This window comes from Sus scrofa, chromosome 6 (genome assembly GCF_054392235.1).
Source record: "Sus scrofa isolate SSC_HxYL_T2T_F1_AM1 chromosome 6, Sscrofa_HxYL_maternal_Yorkshire_Landrace_v2.0, whole genome shotgun sequence".
NCBI classification, from domain to species: Eukaryota; Metazoa; Chordata; class Mammalia; order Artiodactyla; family Suidae; genus Sus; species Sus scrofa.
Genome location: NC_139388.1, coordinates 85420096 through 85437625, shown reverse-complemented (window position 1 = coordinate 85437625; position 17530 = coordinate 85420096). Strand labels below are relative to the sequence as shown.

The 17530-nt window shown below is 46.2% G+C and overlaps 2 protein-coding genes across 9 annotated transcripts in view; one reads left to right on the top strand and one right to left on the bottom strand.

Annotated features, from left to right (window-relative positions):
- LUZP1 (leucine zipper protein 1) overlaps nucleotides 1–9420 on the top strand; it is a 139069-nt gene extending 129649 nt beyond the window's left edge. For all 7 annotated transcript variants that reach the window (XM_021095509.2, XM_021095506.2, XM_084963278.1 and 4 more), the window contains 2 exons: nucleotides 242–3423; nucleotides 5370–9420. In XM_021095509.2, coding sequence (XP_020951168.1) covers nucleotides 361–3423; nucleotides 5370–5525 — 3219 coding nt within the window. In that variant the 5' untranslated portion in view covers nucleotides 242–360 and the 3' untranslated portion in view covers nucleotides 5526–9420. The remainder of the gene's footprint in view (nucleotides 1–241; nucleotides 3424–5369) is intronic.
- A 1394-nt stretch (nucleotides 9421–10814) lies between these two features.
- KDM1A (lysine demethylase 1A) overlaps nucleotides 10815–17530 on the bottom strand; it is a 68473-nt gene continuing 61757 nt past the window's right edge. For both annotated transcript variants that reach the window (XM_021093200.2, NM_001112687.2), the window contains 6 exons: nucleotides 17147–17279; nucleotides 15452–15639; nucleotides 14924–15038; nucleotides 12884–13011; nucleotides 12109–12255; nucleotides 10815–11315 (listed from right to left, as the gene is read on the bottom strand). In XM_021093200.2, the coding sequence (XP_020948859.1) occupies nucleotides 11130–11315; nucleotides 12109–12255; nucleotides 12884–13011; nucleotides 14924–15038; nucleotides 15452–15639; nucleotides 17147–17279 (897 nt within the window). In that variant the 3' untranslated portion in view covers nucleotides 10815–11129. The remainder of the gene's footprint in view (nucleotides 11316–12108; nucleotides 12256–12883; nucleotides 13012–14923; nucleotides 15039–15451; nucleotides 15640–17146; nucleotides 17280–17530) is intronic.

Sequence of the window (17530 nt, the reverse complement as noted above, 5' to 3'; positions counted from 1 at the left end):
CAACCCACTAAGCGAGGCCAGGGATTGAACCTGTGTCCTCATGGTTCCTAGTCGGATTCGTTACCACTTCGCCACGATGGGAACTCCAGAACCGGTGTTTCTTCAGGTTTATTCAAATTTATTCATTCAGCTAATTTTAACACCTACTATGTTCTAGGCACAAGAATTACATATGGGAACAACTGGGAACTGAAGTGGAGATTGTAGATTGACTGACATGCTTTCTGCTTTTCTTCTGTAGACTAATAATGATCTCCAGTTGCCAAAGAAAGTTGTGGATGCCAAGAGAAAGGTAACCATTTCTCATCTCCTCGAGTGCAATTGGCTGCCTCTAAGATCCCACATTGGCTGACAGTAGACATGGCTGAATTTACAAGCTACAAGGATACTGCTTCCAGCCGTCACCTGCGGTTTAAGTTACAGAGTCTAAGCCGCCGCCTTGATGAGCTGGAGGAAGCCACAAAAAACCTCCAGAAAGCAGAGGATGAGCTCCTGGATCTCCAGGACAAGGTGATTCAGGCAGAAGGCAGCAACTCTAGTATGTTGGCTGAGATTGAAGTGCTGCGCCAGCGAGTGCTGAGAATTGAAGGCAAAGATGAGGAAATTAAGAGAGCAGAGGATCTCTGTCAGCTCATGAAGGAGAAACTTGAAGAGGAGGAAAACCTCACCCGGGAGCTGAAATCTGAGATTGAGCGGCTTCAGAAACGAATGGCTGAACTGGAGAAACTAGAGGAGGCCTTCAGCAGGAGTAAGAACGACTGTACTCAACTCTGTTTGAGCCTGAATGAGGAGAGAAACCTGACAAAGAAAATCTCCTCTGAGCTGGAAATGCTCAGGGTCAAAGTGAAAGAACTGGAATCTTCTGAGGACCGGCTGGATAAAACTGAGCAGAGTTTAGTGTCAGAGTTAGAAAAGCTAAAATCATTAACTCTGAGCTTTGTAAGTGAGAGAAAATACTTGAATGAAAAGGAAAAAGAAAACGAGAAACTGATAAAAGAGCTCACTCAAAAATTGGAGCAGAACAAAAAAATGAACCGAGATTATACAAGGAATGCTTCTAATCTTCTGGAAAGGAATGACCTACGGATTGAGGATGGTATTTCTTCACTGCCGTCCAAAGAATCAAGAAGGAAGGGCACTCTGGACTATCTAAAGCAGGTAGAGAATGAAACAAGAAACAAATCAGAAAATGAAAAGAACCGAAATCAGGAAGACAATAAAGTAAAAGACCTTAACCAGGAGATTGAGAAACTTAAGACACAAATCAAACATTTTGAATCTTTGGAGGAAGAGCTTAAGAAAATGAGGGCCAAAAATAACGACCTTCAGGATAATTATGTACGTGAACAAAATAAAAACAAACTCTTAGCCAGCCAGCTGGAGGAGATAAAGCTACAAATCAAGAAACAGAAAGAGTTAGAGAATGGGGAGGTGGAAGGTGAAGATGCTTTACTGTCCAGCAAAGGCAGGCACGAGAGGACTAAGTTTAGAGGCCATGCAAATGAGGCATCTGTGTCCAAGCACACACCCCGGGAACTGTCCCCTCAGCATAAGCGGGAAAGGCACCGAAATAGGGAGTTTGCGATCAACAATGAGAACTATTCTCTGAGCAATAGGCAGGTTTCCTCTCCCAGTTTTACCAGCAGGAGGACAGCCAAAGCTTCCAACACAGGGGCAGGTGTGGACAGTGGGACTCAGGAGACAAAGAGAACTGAGGATCGATTCACATCTGGCTCCTCTCAGAGTGAAGGGAAGAAGTCCAGGGAGCAGCCATCGGTGCTGAGCCGCTACCCACCTGCTGCTCAGGAGCACAGTAAAGTTTGGAAGGGCACTCCCAGGCCAGGCACTGAAGGTGGGCTGAAGGGGAAAGTAGAGAAGACAACACGAACATTTAGTGATACCAGCCATGGCTCTGTTCCCAACGACATATCAGGGAGAGGTGACAAGACTTCTGACGCCTCTGCTGAGGCCCTCTTAAGCAAGAGGGGGCAGGTGCCTGGCAATGGAAGTCAGATAACTCAGGCTGCAGACTCTGGCAGTTCTAAGGCCATTGGAGCTCTGGCCACATCTAGAAGATCTTCCTCAGAAGGACTCTCCAAGGGCAAAAAGGCTGCCAATGGCCCAGAGTCTGACACCAATTCCCCAAATTCTAAGGCTCCTCCTTTATCAAAGTATTCTTATAGCTCCAGAAGCCAAGAGAACATCCTTCAGGGCTTTTCAACCCCAAATAAAGAAGGAGTTGATCAACCTGTAGCAGTTGTCATGGAAGACAGTAGTCAGCATGAGGCCCTGAGGTGTCGAGTCATCAAATCCAGTGGCAGAGAGAAGCCAGACTCAGATGACGACATGGACACGGTGTCTCTTGTTACTGCCAAATTGGTGAACACAACCATCACTCCGGAGCCAGAGCCCAAACAACAGCCCAACTCTAGAGAAAAAGCCAAATCCCGAGGGGGACTTAGACCGTCCCTGTTTGAGAACGATAAAGATGTGGGAACAGAAAATGAATCTGGAAAACCTGTCAGAGCCTCCACCAATGCCATGGAGCTCCCAGAGGCCAATGGTGCTGGCGTAAAAAACCAGCGGCCCTTCAGCCCCAGAGAGGCCTTGCGCTCCAAAGCCATCATCAAACCTGTCATCATCGATAAGGATGTGAAAAAAATCATGGGAGGTTCTGGAACTGAGGCCACATTGGAGAAACAGAAACCTACTTCCAGACCAGGACCAAACAAAGTGACAAGCAGCATAACTATCTACCCTTCTGACAGCAGCAGCCCGAGAGCTGCCCCAGGCGAGGCCCTGCGGGAGAGGCACACATCCACCAGCAACATCCAGGTTGGGCCACCAGACCTCACAGCCCTTAGCAACCATATCAGCTCCCCCTTTGAGCTCTCCATTCACAAACATGACTTCACCCTGCAGTTCACAGAAGCTGAAAGACCGGGAGAAGGGCCCCTGAAGAACAAGCCAGAAACTGTGGTCTCTCGGAGTAGCATTATAATCAAGCCATCAGAGCCTGTGGAGAGGAATAGCCATGCACCCGCAGCGGAGACAATCAGGTGGAAAAGCCATAGTGCCCCTTTAGAAGTGGGCTCCTCAGATGCCAGACATGTTACTGTGCGGAATGCCTGGAAGAGTAGGCGAGACTTGAACTCTTTTGAAGACCCCCCAACTCGAATAGGTAAAAACGTGGAGTCTACCAACGCCTATACCCAGAGGTCTTCCACAGACTATTCAGACCTCGAACAGCCTGGCTCATACCTTTCTGAGCAGGGCACTCGAAGGGTAGGAAACTCAGGGGATGCCCCTGAGCTCTCTTCCAGAAGGACCCAGAGCAGCCTCACCGTGTCAGAGGTGCTCACTCGTCGGAATCGGGTAGGAGATGCTGTCACAGCCCCGGCCTGGAACCACTCAGCAGGCACAGTAAGTCCCATTTCTCTCCCTGTCCCCGCTTCTCTTTCCACTTTTCCCGTCTCCTTTGCTTTTCCCTCTTCTCCTCTGACCTGGCCTGCGTGACTCAGGATTATGGAGACTGGGGGCTGGGAAACACTGGGTAGAACTGGTGGGTAGTGCAGAGAATTTTTTAAAATGAGGAGAGTTTGGCCTTAAGAATAAAGTACCTTGAGGAACGTATTTGGTGGAGAGCAGCTTGAATTTCTAAACTCCTTTTCCCAATTTGTCGCTTCCATTTTGCCTTCATATATGAAGGCTACAAAGAAGGAGGGAGATACGACCTCTGTCCTTGGTTTGCCAGAAGAGCCAAAGGAGCTTCCCTTATGGCCCCACAGAGCAGTACTGAGAAACACAAGAATCAGCTGCAGTTGTTGGGAGGCTCTGGGTGAAAGGAGGAAGCTTGGTGCCCTTTCTATAGAGCAGAGATGGAACCAAGGAAAATGAGTTCTTTGGCTGCCTTGGTTTAGACAGCAGATATTTCCTAGTCCCGGTGTAAGCCCCAGCTCTCTTCAGCCCCTACATGCTAACAGGACTACTCTGATACACTTTATGTCTGAGCATCACTTTTTGTGTCACAGACACCTGTCTAGCCCATTATATCATCAGTCTGTGGGCAGGGCTGGTTCACTGGCTTTGTTGAGGATCATAGTGCTGGAACAACATATGAAAGGGAATCCCCGGGGAGTGTCTTATAGTTGTGGCTCAAGTGATGAAGACAATTTTGATGTAGATATTGTTCCTTTCTTTTTAAAAGGTGACTGTGCGTTAAGTTGAAAAGCCCTATGAGTCTTTACAGGTACTTAACCCTGGACAAAACACTTCCTTACCATCGCATTCAGTCTCTCCAGCAGCCCTGGGGTGTGGGAGGATATTATTTGTTTTTTAGATGCAGAAACTGAGGGTCAGAGACACAGAGTTCCTTACCCAAGGCCACCCAGGTGAGTTACTGGATGAGCTAATAAGACCTGAACCCAAGATTCCTATCTCTGAATCCAGTGCACTTTTACCCTGCCAACCTGATTTTGTAACTCATACTGGTATTCATGATCTGCATTAGTTTGGGAAGATCAACAAGGACATTAAAAAGCCAGAATTCTGGAGTTCCCGTCGTGGCGCAGTGGTTAACGAATCCGACTAGGAACCATGAGGTTGCGGGTTCGGTCCCCGCCCTTGCTCAGTGGGTTGACGATCCGGTGTTGCCTCGAGCTGTGGTGTAGGTTGCAAACGTGGCTCGGATCCAGCGTTGCTGTGGCTCTGACGTAGGCTGGTGGCTACAGCTCCAATTCGACCCCTAGCCCGGGAACCTCCATATGCCGCGGGAGCAGCTTAAGAAATGACAAAAAGACAAAAAAAAAAAAAAAAAAAAAGGCAGAATTGTGGTTGAAGAGGAATGGAGAGAAAGTTGGATGTTTAGGCTGCTGAAGCTTTGGCTCTCTGAGAAATACAGGATGAAGGGCACGTATGGGATATAGTAGGAAAGGCATGCAGTTTGTAGGTGGGAAATAGGCTAAGGCTGTCCAGCTTCCTGTTTAGCATACTTCCCTGCCTCTCCACCAAGCAGATGGCTCTTAGCCTGAGAAGCACGCAGCCTGCATGTGCAGCACTCCAAGGGCTGCTGGCCTCCACTTAGGGCACCACTGCAGTGCCCGTTGCAGGCCCTGTCTGCCCGTTAGAGGACCTGTTCAGTTGTGAGCCTCCCCCTACCTTAGGAGCTCCCAGCAACTTGGAGTTGGTAGTTGAAAGTTTTATATTGGCCTGTCCCCAGGCCTGAGCGTATCTTTGTAGCTCTGCTGTGGTCTGTCTGCACTCCATTTCCCTCTGTCAGGTTGGAGAGAACCGTTGGGGTGGGGAGCGAGGGTGTCTTGTTACTTACTATATTGTCCTTCGCTGCTGACTTTTGTCACTTATTGGCATAGGAGGAAGGTGACGACTGCACACTTGGTGTCTACAGACGACTGCACAACTCCCTTGAACGATCTGAACTGTCTGCGAAGCAGGGGCTTCCAGAGCCTGGGCGAGCCCGGGGTGAGGAACGGTTACGGCCAAGCAGACCCTGTGCTGAGGAAAACTGAGCCAGTGGGGTGAGGTCTGCTGCCTCCTCTGCTCATGCTTCTCAGCTCTTCCATCCCATCTTCCTGCTCTATGAAGGATCCAAGGCCACTTAACCAGGCTAGACACCAGGCCTTGGCTGGGAGACTGTCGCAGAGAGCCAGGCTGTGGCTCAAGTCATTTTTTGCCAGTAGGCCAGAGGGGATCAGAAACTACAAGCTGGACGTAGTCACCCGGTTCCAGCCTTCCCTGATGCATGAGTCTTCTCCTTGTCCCCACCCCCTAGGTAGGATGGGCCACCCTGGCCCCAAAATGAGGAAAGCTAGAGAAACTCCTTGTATCCACACCACTTAACAGCAGCTAAATCTCTTCTTTGCTCCTTTGTGGGTTCTGCGTCATAGGGCAACCCCCTTCTGTGTGGTTAATGTTCCAGTTTCTTAGGTCTCCACACTGCATCCAGGTCACCGCTTGTTTGCCCTAAGGGCCTACACACCCACCAGCCATCAGCTCCATCTAGGGGGCTTCCGTTCCTTCCCCTGTGGAGTTCCTCAGTCTTTTACAGCAAAAGAGGTCTGTGCTGCGTCTAAGGGTTTATGGAAATACCCTTTAGGTCAGAGTTTTTTGACTTGGCCCCTTGGCTGACCATTGTTTTCTGAGGGCAGAACACATGGGTACCCACCTGATGGAATGACACCACCTCTCCCCCCAACCCCAGCTCTTTGCTCACCTTCCAGAGGTACCTGGAAGTACACAAGCCTCATGCATCTCCTTCTCTGAGCACCAATAATGCTGCTGGCCTTGCCTGTTCCTCTCCTGTGGCTGGAGACCTCAGGCTGACTTGGTCATGTCCTCCTTTGGAATATTTCCAGACTAAACTGGGCCTGACCCAGCACACTCTGCCTTCTAGGAAGCGCCAGCACGGGGGGAAAGTGGACAGGAGAAGCGATTTCCCTTTAGTCACTCCACAAAGCAGTCGTTCATGAAAGGCACGGACTTTGTTCCTCCTCTTCATCCCCCATGGAGGAGGTATCGCACTTTACCAAGCCGATGCGTTCCTACAGACGTGGGCCCGTGATTTCTGCAAACCGACTATCCTTGTGATGACTTCCTTGGAGGAAAGGTAACACATGCCCATTAAGGGCCCCAGATTTATACAGTTCAAGATGCAGTAAACCTTTCAGGGAGCCACGTAAATACAAATTGATTTGTTTCCTTATATCATACCAATCACACGAGGAAAGAACCATACATTCTTGGCACTACTTTTTCTACAGCATTCTCAAGTTTAAAGAAGGGAATCCCCTTTTGAAAGCTACCTTTATGAAGCTGACACTGTTCCTTCATAGTGAAAGAACATTAGACTAGAAGTCTGGAAAGCGGAATTTTTTTTATAACCTTGTACTCCTTTGTTATGTGACCTTGGGCAGGTCAGTGTTGTCTTGGGGGCTCAGTTTTGCTATCTATAAAATGAGTTCTTTGAAATGGATAGTCTCTAAGGGTCCTAAATCTGGCATCCAAGATTTTTCTGTTTCTACCCTCCTGTGGGGGGTGAGTCTCACTCTTGGAAGGCGTTGTCCAAATGGGTCTGTGTGTGTCCTCCCCACTGCCTGTGATTATTTTTCTGGGCCTTTTTTCCAGTTCCTCAGGAATTAAAGTCATGAGGATGAGTTCAGAAAAATTCCCCCAGCCCCATTTTTCCAGTCTGTGTAACAAAAGGGTTAGTTTAGATGGTCCCTGCCTCCCCTTTCAACACCAACCTTGCCCAGCGCCACATAGCAAGCCACGTGCTCTCTGAAACACAGGTTGCTGTATCTCCTGCTGCAGTGCTTCTTGAGTTTTCTCTGCCTCCACTCAGGGTAGGAACCAGCGTTCGCCCCACCCGTCTGCATCAGATCTGGCCATCCTGGAGAAGGCCTGGGGGAGCACCTGTTTGACTTTGACAGGAGTGTTTTGTTCATACTTCCATTTTCTGGAGTTTTGCCAAGCTAATGGTATTTGTTATGTGGCTTGCCTTTTCTCCATGTTGCTGCCTCAGATGCTGAACTTAAGATGCTGTTTTCAAAATCTCTTCCTGCTGCTTTTCCTGGGTCTCCGGCCGGAAACTAGCTCAAGGCTGCAACCTCTCACTTGCAGCCCCCCTGCCACACTTCACTGGTTGGCAACCCTCAGTGTCCAAAGGAAACAGATCTCTGTGGCAGTCATCTGAGGCTATAGGAAATTAGGTCTGTGGCTCCTTGCTGGTAGAAACAAAAGGGCACCAAATCATGCCTACAAAGATCTCGCCAATAATTCTGGTCTTTGGGTACTGGTGCCCTGGATTCTGGTGCTGTAGTTCCTGGTGCCAAAGTCTGGATCTTTCCACAGTTCAGCAGCACCAACATCTGCCACCACCCAAGATGCTCTGTGGAAGAGGGACAGCTGTGGTGCCCTCTTGCTGGGGCTGCCATCTTAAAAATCTGAGTGCAATAGGGTTTGATTATAACAGTTATTTCAGGATATCTTGTTTGCTTAGCCACTATAGAACAGGTTTTTATTTTTAAATGTCCTCAGCATTGCAGAAAATACCATTTATAATAGCAAGTATAGGCTAAAGGCTCAGTTCCGCTGGACTTCAAATGGCTGGCAAGGGTGGCTCTCATTCCAAAGTTGGAAGGCTCGTTTCTGAAAAGCAACCTAGGTGTGTCCGTTGGGACCCAGGCCTCACCATCAGGAGTCCTGGAGGAAACTTCCAAATGGGAGACATGGTAGTTGAATAGTTGTCTGATCAAGCCAAATAATTCTCACTGTCCCAGCCAACAAACCCACTTTTATGATCAGCCTCTTCTGCAGCTGGGCTTAACTCTGAATTTCACCGGCAGGTGTATGGTTGAGGGAGGGTTCCTAATAAGGCTGGAGACTGGCATTCCAGAGCTGCTTGGTTGGAGGAAGTAATAAAGTTGGCTAAATGCTAGGAGCTGGTCTCCACATGTTGCCGCCTGTCTATCACCACTCTGATACTAGAAGCAACCAGAAAAAGCTGCAGGGATGGTGGACAAAGAAACTATGGCTGTTTTTGCTTTTGTGTGGCAACAAAGCAGTTATAGGGTGCGTTAAAGGGATTGCAGTGGGGCCAAGGACTCAACCTCAGCCACAGGCAAACTTGCACATAACTCATCCCCCTCTCATGGGGTATGGGAGGGCCTGTATTGATCTTGGACTTGTCATCCTGGGGCAGTTTTAGTTCTTTATGTTTAGTGGGTTAGTGTCAAGTGCTACCACTTCCCAGTAAAGGAAAAGGGACTTGGTCTCTGGGTCCCCAGCCGCCTTCATTGGTGGGGGTTTTTTTTGTTTGTTTTTTTGATATTGTTACTCTGACAAAACTGCTTTGGAAGAGCTGCTTTTAGGGATTACCTTTCAAATACCCCAGGGTGGGGAATAGGGTTCTCCTCAAAGCCTCACAACCAAGATCATAGGAAAGGGGCCCTACCTTCCTGCTGCTTCACAGCTCAGAACATGTACTGAATGGAATGTATTTTTAAGAGAATAAAGTCTATTTTTTTTTTTTTTTTGTATTTTAAAGATTGGGAGGGCTAGGGAAGTAGTCCTCAAATAAACTGTTGTTATTACATTATAGGCGTCCTTGCTAGGGGACATCAGTATCTGTTGGTCCACACCTACTTGCTCAGGCAGGTGCTCTGGTCTCACCCTGCCCCTTGGAGTCTAGGTGCAGCAGCTTCTCCTACATTCCTGCTCCAAGCATGGGACCAACGAGGCCAGACCTTGTCGCTGGAAACCAGGGTGAAGCCATGAGCAGTGACTCAGGGCTCCTTGGGTGCATGTGTATAGTTGAAGCTGCCTGTCTGCATGTATCCTCTGGCTCTAATGCTGTCTGTTGGCTCTGCAGCACAATATGTAACCAATAAAGCTCCCTAGTTTCCATGTGTGAGTGTGAGTCAGTGATGCTGTTTTTGTTGATGTCATTTCTCTGTACAACTGTTGCTATGCACTGGTGCAGGGAGTACTACTATTTCACTGTATGTTATTGAAAATACTGATGCCATAAAGACTGGAAACATAGCTGAGGCTTGGGAAACGACATTCCTTGGACTGTATAACTGGAGTTAGAATCATCTATATAGCAGCTGTTTCACTGCTACATTTTATTTTTAGAATTATCCTCACACAAAAAACCAATCATCTCCATCGCTCAAGCTGCCTATATGCCATTTATTTAAAAAACAAAAACTCTTTACCACTGGGCTCAGATTAATCCTCCTGAGGTAACAATATTAATGGTAAAGCTAGGATTTGCCAAATACTAGCTTTACTACCTCTCCAAAGCCACTAAACTTTTTACTACATGCTAATCTCATCTTTATATCAGTTATACCACTTGCTCTGATTCTGATTTTTCCCATGGCTGTCCCTCATCCCCAGGCTAGGAAAAAAGCCCTGTCCATCTTCATTTTCCAGTCAGACTACCAATGTAATGCTCTTTAAATCTTAGTAAGAATAAAACCTGATTTAAACTAATGTTAGGTAAGAATAGACTCACAGGAGTAAAATCCACTTTCCAGAAGCAGATTATGTATATTCACTTACAGTAACACAATGTTAGAAGCCTCTGGAAGGAAGAGGCACTGGTCCCTCCTTATTGTAAAAATTGTTTTAACCTTACGTGGCAACGAAAGGACTGCAGGATTTTGAGATGGGAAGGATGATCTGGATGGGCCTGAAGTGAAATCATAAGTGACCTTATAAAAGGGAGACAAAAGATCTGACTACAGAACAAGAGAAGATGATGGTGGAAGCAGAGACTATGGAGTAATGTGCTTTTAAGATGGAGGAAAACATCTGGGACCACAAGCCAAGGCACTAGAAGCTGAAGAAGGAAATGGAATCTTCCCTCAGTTTGCTACTGTAACTTGTTATATAGCAGCAGTGGGGAATTAATATACCATCTAGGCTCCTTAAACTTTTATACCAATACTTTGGACGGAAGTGGGAAGTTAGCAATATACCCATGGAGGGAATCTGGAGGAATAGAGCCAGAATGGTCTGCCAGAGGCCCACCCAAACTTTGTGTCAAGTCTTGTGTTTTACCTTGACAATTCCTAATATCCATATACTTGACCTTCAGCTTTATACCCTTGGCACAGGGTCGCCCCACAGACCACGAATCCCTTTGCTTCCATGGGAACCACCCTCAACCCTGACCCAACCAAAGCATTTTTCTCCTTTATGTAAATAAACATCCTCCTTATTTAAACATGGATAAACTGGCATTTTCAAAGGTGTTAACTAACCCTAAGGGGAAACGAAAAAGATAGGACTAATTTTCTAAGAAGTTTTATTCTCAAAATATAAAAAAACCACCACACACAAGGAACTAAGATGTCCTCTCAGAGCACTTACTTGCCTCAAGTCCTAATAAGGGACACAGACTCCCACGCTAATGGACAAGTGCCTCCCTAGTTCTAAGTCACTCAAAGGAGGCGAGCTCCTTGGCTACCTGACCATCATGAGCTCCAGTAGCTGATCCAGAGTCCAGATGCCAGGGTGAGTCTCAGCAGAGTCTGATATTGCTAGAAGAGCTTTGCTTATGCAGCAAAAGACACATTGGCTTCTTTCCGCAGAACACATCTGTCTCACATGCTTGGGGACTGCTGTGCAGGGACGCTTGGTGTGGCCTGGCGAGGCAGAGTGTACATGGCCCCCAAGAACTGGTCTGCAATCCTTCCTGCTTCTCGAAGCCCACTCAGCAAAGCGCCATGGACTGTTGCTGGGTAGTTACGGATTGTATGCTCTCCAGCAAAGAAGAGTCGTGGAATAGGCTATTTTGGGAAAAAAAATTTGAGAAAAATCAGCAAGCTGCAGATAAGCCTTTATTCTTGTATCTAAACTGCCAAATCCTGTTGGCGGCTCAACACACTCCCCTACCCCATCCCATTACTGGTCTGTCATTCTACCAAAAAGTCTCCTAGAGCTGACAGAAGTAGAAATGAGGTGTTAGTTCTAGGGTGATACTTAACTGCATCTGTGCTTGTTTATCTGGAGGATGCTCAGTTCTAGAGCTTCCTTTGCCTCATGTAGTACCTATTGGGCCAACGGCAGGGGTGTTCCTGACTACTCTGAACCATAAAGAACACAGCATTTGTTCTTACTCAGGAACACTTGGCTCACAGCAGGCCTTACCAGAGGGTCCTGAGAAACCCTAACTATTCATAAGGACCCCAGGTTATTTTTCAGGAGCATGTCCTAGAGGCCCCTAAGTAATTGGGATACTTCAACAATCCTGTGAGTCGGTACAAAATGAGTCACAATTAAAAACGGATTTGTTTTTGTTTTTTAGGAACAAAAATCACAATACGGAAAAAGCAACTGGTTTATACTCTGGACTCTTCTGTTCTGAACAGACTGACTAGACTGACAGAGTCCAAAGCCAATTATGTGACAAATCAGACATAATATTTGTTCCTCTCTTTCCCTCTGCTCTTGGTTATCTGAAAGAGTCCAAGGACAGACTTCCTCAAATCTAAAATAATCAGTGGCACCATTTTTACCTGAGATTCTGGGATACTGGCCTGTTGCCAAATAAGCCCCATGTATAATTTACCAGTTTCTCACCTGTGGGGCGCCTGGAATTGAGGGGCCAGGAGTGATTGGCTGAGCCATTAAGTCATAGTCATTCCCAGATGATCCTGCAGCTACATAAGAATAGGAGCCCCGGGCCCAGGGATCAGCTCGCCAGCGAGATACCACAGTTTCCTTGGGCTAAGGGAAAAACCATGAGTGGAAGTTATTACTGGACACCGAGGACAAATCATTTTGGAAACGGGGAAACAGGTGTGATTGGTGGGGATACAAGTGAGAGAAAGAGGCGACAGAGTTAGCTAAGTGATGAATGCTGCTGCTTTAGAAAACAGTCATGCCTTCTCATCTATGAATCCAGAGATCTACCTAGGACTTCACCTTTATTCCCTTTTAAAATTCACATGAAGCATTAATATGCCTTCTCTCAAAGGAATCATAAGGGTGTAAGTGTTTCTGTGGGCCTAAAGAATAATAGAAAAAAATATCAAGAGATTCTCTTAAGATTTCCCTAAGGGAGCCTGGCCACTCTGTCTAAAAGGCGGCTGGGGGAATTTTGGGGGCAGGGGGGAGATGATTCCACAAGGAGAGACAAAACACAACACAAAGAAATGCAGCGAATAATCTCAATCCCCCAGCCCATGTACTAGGGGCTTTTCTCAACTGCATACTTAGGGTGTGAACTCTGCAAACATTAGTGTTAATGTAGACACTCCACACACGCCTCCATTCTGGCTGAAACTATTCTGACCAAGAATCTATGGTGCAACTTGCATATATGTTTGCACCCCAGATCCCCGCCCCCACTTACCTGGGGCACTGCACTGCTACCAAAAATCCCTTTGAGAATGGCCAGGCATCGGCCAACAATCACATCATCACTTATGTTTTCCATGATTCCAGCAGCTTCTCCTGCCACTAGTGCCAATAGTATTGGAGCTAAAGAAAGAAAGGACAATTCCAGGGTTTTCCTACAGGCTTTTCTCAAGTACCTCCTTATCAGGTCCCATGTTATTCTCGGCTGTTTGAAATTTGATGACCAACAGACAGACATGCACCACTCATGCTAGAGACAAGTTTCTGAAATTGGAATCCTATCCCTAAAAGAGCTGGCAAAGCATAGTGAGTGAAGTGTGACTCAGGTACTTCACTGCTTATCACCTGGCAAAATACAGAAGTCCTGAGGACATAACTTCAGACCTTGCTCACAAATGTCCCTAATATTTAGGCACAGAATTCTCAGACATCTCCATGACCAGGGCTGCTCTCTTTCAGCTATTACCCCAGGTACTTCCATACTCATCATCATCTCTACTCACCCATTTCCTGACTCTCTGAAACAGGCTTATGTGATAGGCCCAGAACTAGATGCTGGGGATATAAGGTCAACAAATACATAATCATAGAGATATATAATTACAAACTGTGATAAAAGCTATGAAGAAAAACACAAGATACAGAATAAAGACACAAGGACAGAATTTAGATTTGAGGCAGTTGGGAGTACGTGTGTCCTGGAAGACTTCTTTGAAGCAGTGACATTTAGGTCAAGACCTGAAGGCTCAGAAGAGTAGGCCACGTTGGAGAGGAAAAGGAGGAGAAAAATAAAAGCGGCCCAGGCCAGGCCACAGTACAACAAACACTGAGCCCTCAAAGTAGAAGACAGCATGGTGCATTTTAGGATTCCAGGAGGCAGGGGAGGGGATGGACAATGAGGAAGCTGAAGTAGATTACTGGGCCTTTGTGAAGTCATGATAATGAAAAGCCATCAAATGACAGAAGCAGGAACAGCACTCAGTGGCTACTGGCGACTGAAAAGGTAGGAGGTATGAGTGGCTAGGACTCGGAGGTGGGCAGTGGGAAATGAGGACACAGGTCTGAGAGACAGTGAGGCTGGCTCTGACAGGACCTGATGGCCTAGATCAGGAAAGGTAAGGAGCATTCAGCTGTTGCTGGAAACAATGTGCTCGGTGAACAAATGGCTCCTCTGTGGAGTCAGTGGCCCTGGCCATGTGAAGGATGTTTCAGTGTCAGGCAGTGAAGAGTGATGGAAAAAACTAGGGTGAGAGTCAAAGAGGTTAACTGATGTGAATGCACTGTCAAGGCCAGGCCTCCTGATACTGCTGCACAGAATGTCTCATATCTTTTCATGGAATGAGGGAGGGTCTAAATATACTTTTTTTTTTTTAAAGCTCTATAAAATTAAGAGCAACTCAAGGAGTTCCCGTCGTGGCTCGGTGGTTAACAAATCCGACTAGGAACCATGAGGTTGCGGGTTCGGTCCCTGGCTTTGCTCAGTGGGTTAAGGATCCGGTGTTGCCCTGAGCTGTGGTGTAGGTCACAGACGCAGCTTGGATCCCGCATTGCTGTAGCTCTGGTGTAGGCCGGTGGCTACAGCTCCAATTAGACCCCTAGCCTGGGAACCTCCATATGCCGCGGGAGCGACCCTAGAAAAAGGCGAAAAGACCACAAAATAATAAAAATAAAAAATAAGAGCAACTCAAGTGCAGAAGAATCTAAAACAGGAGGAAGCAGTTTGATAGGTACATTCTAAAAGAAGTGCGCAAAGATTTAGCAGTAATTCAGATACAAAAGCCTGAAAATGAGAAATAAAAGCTCCCCTTCCAGGAAGCTTCCCTGGGCCTGTCCTGCACGGCTGAGTTAATTTCTTCTTATGTTCTCCTCTGCAGTGCCCTGAGCCTTCACTCTGTCACTCTACTTCCTGCCCTGTACTGGGCTGTCTACGTCCTTACTGTACCGGCACTAGGTTGTGAGCCCCTTGAAGGCAGGTGTAATACTCCTAATTCTCTATTCTTATAAGGATGTGAAAAAAGAACTAGAAAGCAGTTACCTTTATAGAGGTTCCAGAACAGGAACAGCTCACCCCTGCTGGCAGTCGTACTGCCTACATGCCCGAACAAATTGACACTTGGATCCCAGAATACCCGGTCAAAACACAACACAACCTGTCATGAAAAAGGAGCACATGAGCTGCCGACAGCGTTCAGAGACCATGGCTTTAAGCATAGCCGTGCCCCAACAGGAAGTTCTTCCTCAGACCTTATTAAATAAGTTTCTTCTAATTACTCTCGATATAAGCCTAGAAATCCCTATTATAAATGTACAACTCAGGAAGACATTTAGAGCTCTCTTTTGGTAGGCTTGGCTTTGCAAAGTGACCCCAGAAGACAGGCCTCATGGATACTTTATATATATAATTAGGCACTAAAGTGAGTGAACTGGCAGGCCCAACCGTGATAACACAGAATTGAGAGCACAGCAAAATATGCAAACACACAAACCTCTCCCTTTGCTGAGTTGGAGGCACTAAGCCTAGTATTTACCCAGTGGCTAGGCAGAGATGCCCAGGGCAAGTTACCTTGTTAAGGTTGCCAAATCCCATCCTTTGGACTGCAGATGTTTTCCACTCAGGAAGAGGTGGCACAAACTGGACAGCTGGTGGCTGTTGCTTCAGCACACCCAAGGGAAGGGTACAAAGAACTGCATCGCATTTATAAATAAAAGTTTGGCTTGTGGAACGGGTATTCACAGCTATCACTTCACATCCTATAGAGGTCAGAGGGAAAAGACTTTATTGGTGATTAGGACGATACTGCAAAGGTACTGAGTTTCTAGTGCACAGCAGAATCTACATGCTACTTGTTACTTCTTACTACAAGTCTATGAAGTCAGTTCCACTCACTTTTTAATAGAGGAAAACTGAGGCAGAGCTGAAGTAACTCATCTAAGGCCATACAGGTAACAAGTGCCAGGATTCAAACCCACAGCCAACCTCAGAGTCCTTGATCTTTACCACCAATCTATGCCACCTTCCTGACTGACACACTGGTGACCTTTGGGGCTAAAAATATGATCTTATCATTTACCAAAGTTAAGTTAAATTTAGACCAAAATTAAGAGTAAATAAAAATCCAATACCACTCCACTGTGGTTAGGTGCTCACTAAGGACCAAGAGAAGAATGATACCAGAAGACTGGTGCAGATCTAAGCAATGCGGCCCTAACACCACAGAGCATGCTATTCCTGAGAACATGCACTGTGATGCTTGGCCTGCCAGGATGTGAATGAGTTCAAAGCTGCCCACAGAAACAGTTCTGAAAATAGGTTAATGTAATAGTCCCTCATTTGTGTTCAATTTTGTTCAATGAATGCCTCTACATATCAATACATAAACAGCTCAGAATAAGTGTGGGAGATCCATACATATCCATTTCCTGTGGCTGCAGAACTAGGGAAAATGACACAAAAGCTAGTTTCACTGTTTTCCACTTGCCTGCAAATGTCTATTTAAAGGCTGCAGATTTCAACACCATCAGCTAGAAGCTACCTCTGAAGAGAACATTAAATGAAAACTTTCACTGGTTGTTAAAAAAAATTATCTGTGGAGATCTCAGCAATTCTAGAAAAGGGGCCATAGGGGGCAAGATTGGTGACCACATCTCCAACTTGCCATGAGGGCCCTTAGAAAGGGAGGTGACTAGCTATCATAAGGAGTTCAAGACTGTTCATTCCGAAGACAGGTGGATGATGGGTTCTGTGCACTCCACACAAAATGTACCCTGAAAGCAGCATTACTGAGCAATGAACTCCCTGCCGCTGCCCTATTAGCATGACTGCTCCCCAAACGAGACATTGGCCTAAGCAGTTGGCCCACCTGAATAGGAAAAGCCAGAATAAATCCAAAAACCAAGATACAGATGGTGAAATACAAGGGGTGAGTCCTACGGGAGCTTAGGGGCCCAGATCCTGGTATTTAAGAATATACTTAGCAAAATTAGCTGCATTATTATAATTTGTTATTACAGTACCAAACTAATTCAAGCACAAATTGGGGATTCTAAAAATTGCCTCAATGTTCTATACTATGATGGGGTTAGAAGCTCCAAAGGCTCTACAGGCTCAATACTTTTGTAAATAGAAATTTTGAAATTTAGGAATCACAGTTTATAATACATTCTATTGGGAAATATATCTAATTTTTTTTCTGTAGGTCAGACTAAAGTCAGTACTATGTTTCAGAGTAAGAGATTTATCTTACCAGTAAAGACGTACCTGAAGCGGTGTAGCGAACTTGCCGAACTGCTGTATTCAGCTTAATGTCCAGGCCTTCTGCTAAAGCCACAGGCACACATGAGTAGCCATTCCTCACTGTCAAGTGGCTGCCAGTAAACTCAAAGTCATCATCCTAGAGGACAGGAAAGGACACATTTTCACACTTTCTTAATTCAAGCCGTTTATACTGAGTTCCATATAACACTGAAAAAACAATAGCTGTGTAAACAGTCAATATTCTAAGGCAGAAATTAAAGAACAATCAGTTTTCAACTTCAGCTACTTCAGGAAGCTGAAGGGAAAAGGAAAAAAACGCCAAAATGTTCCTACTGGCCATCTCTGGGCAGTGAGATCAGGGCAGTTTCTTTTTTTCCTGAGATAGAC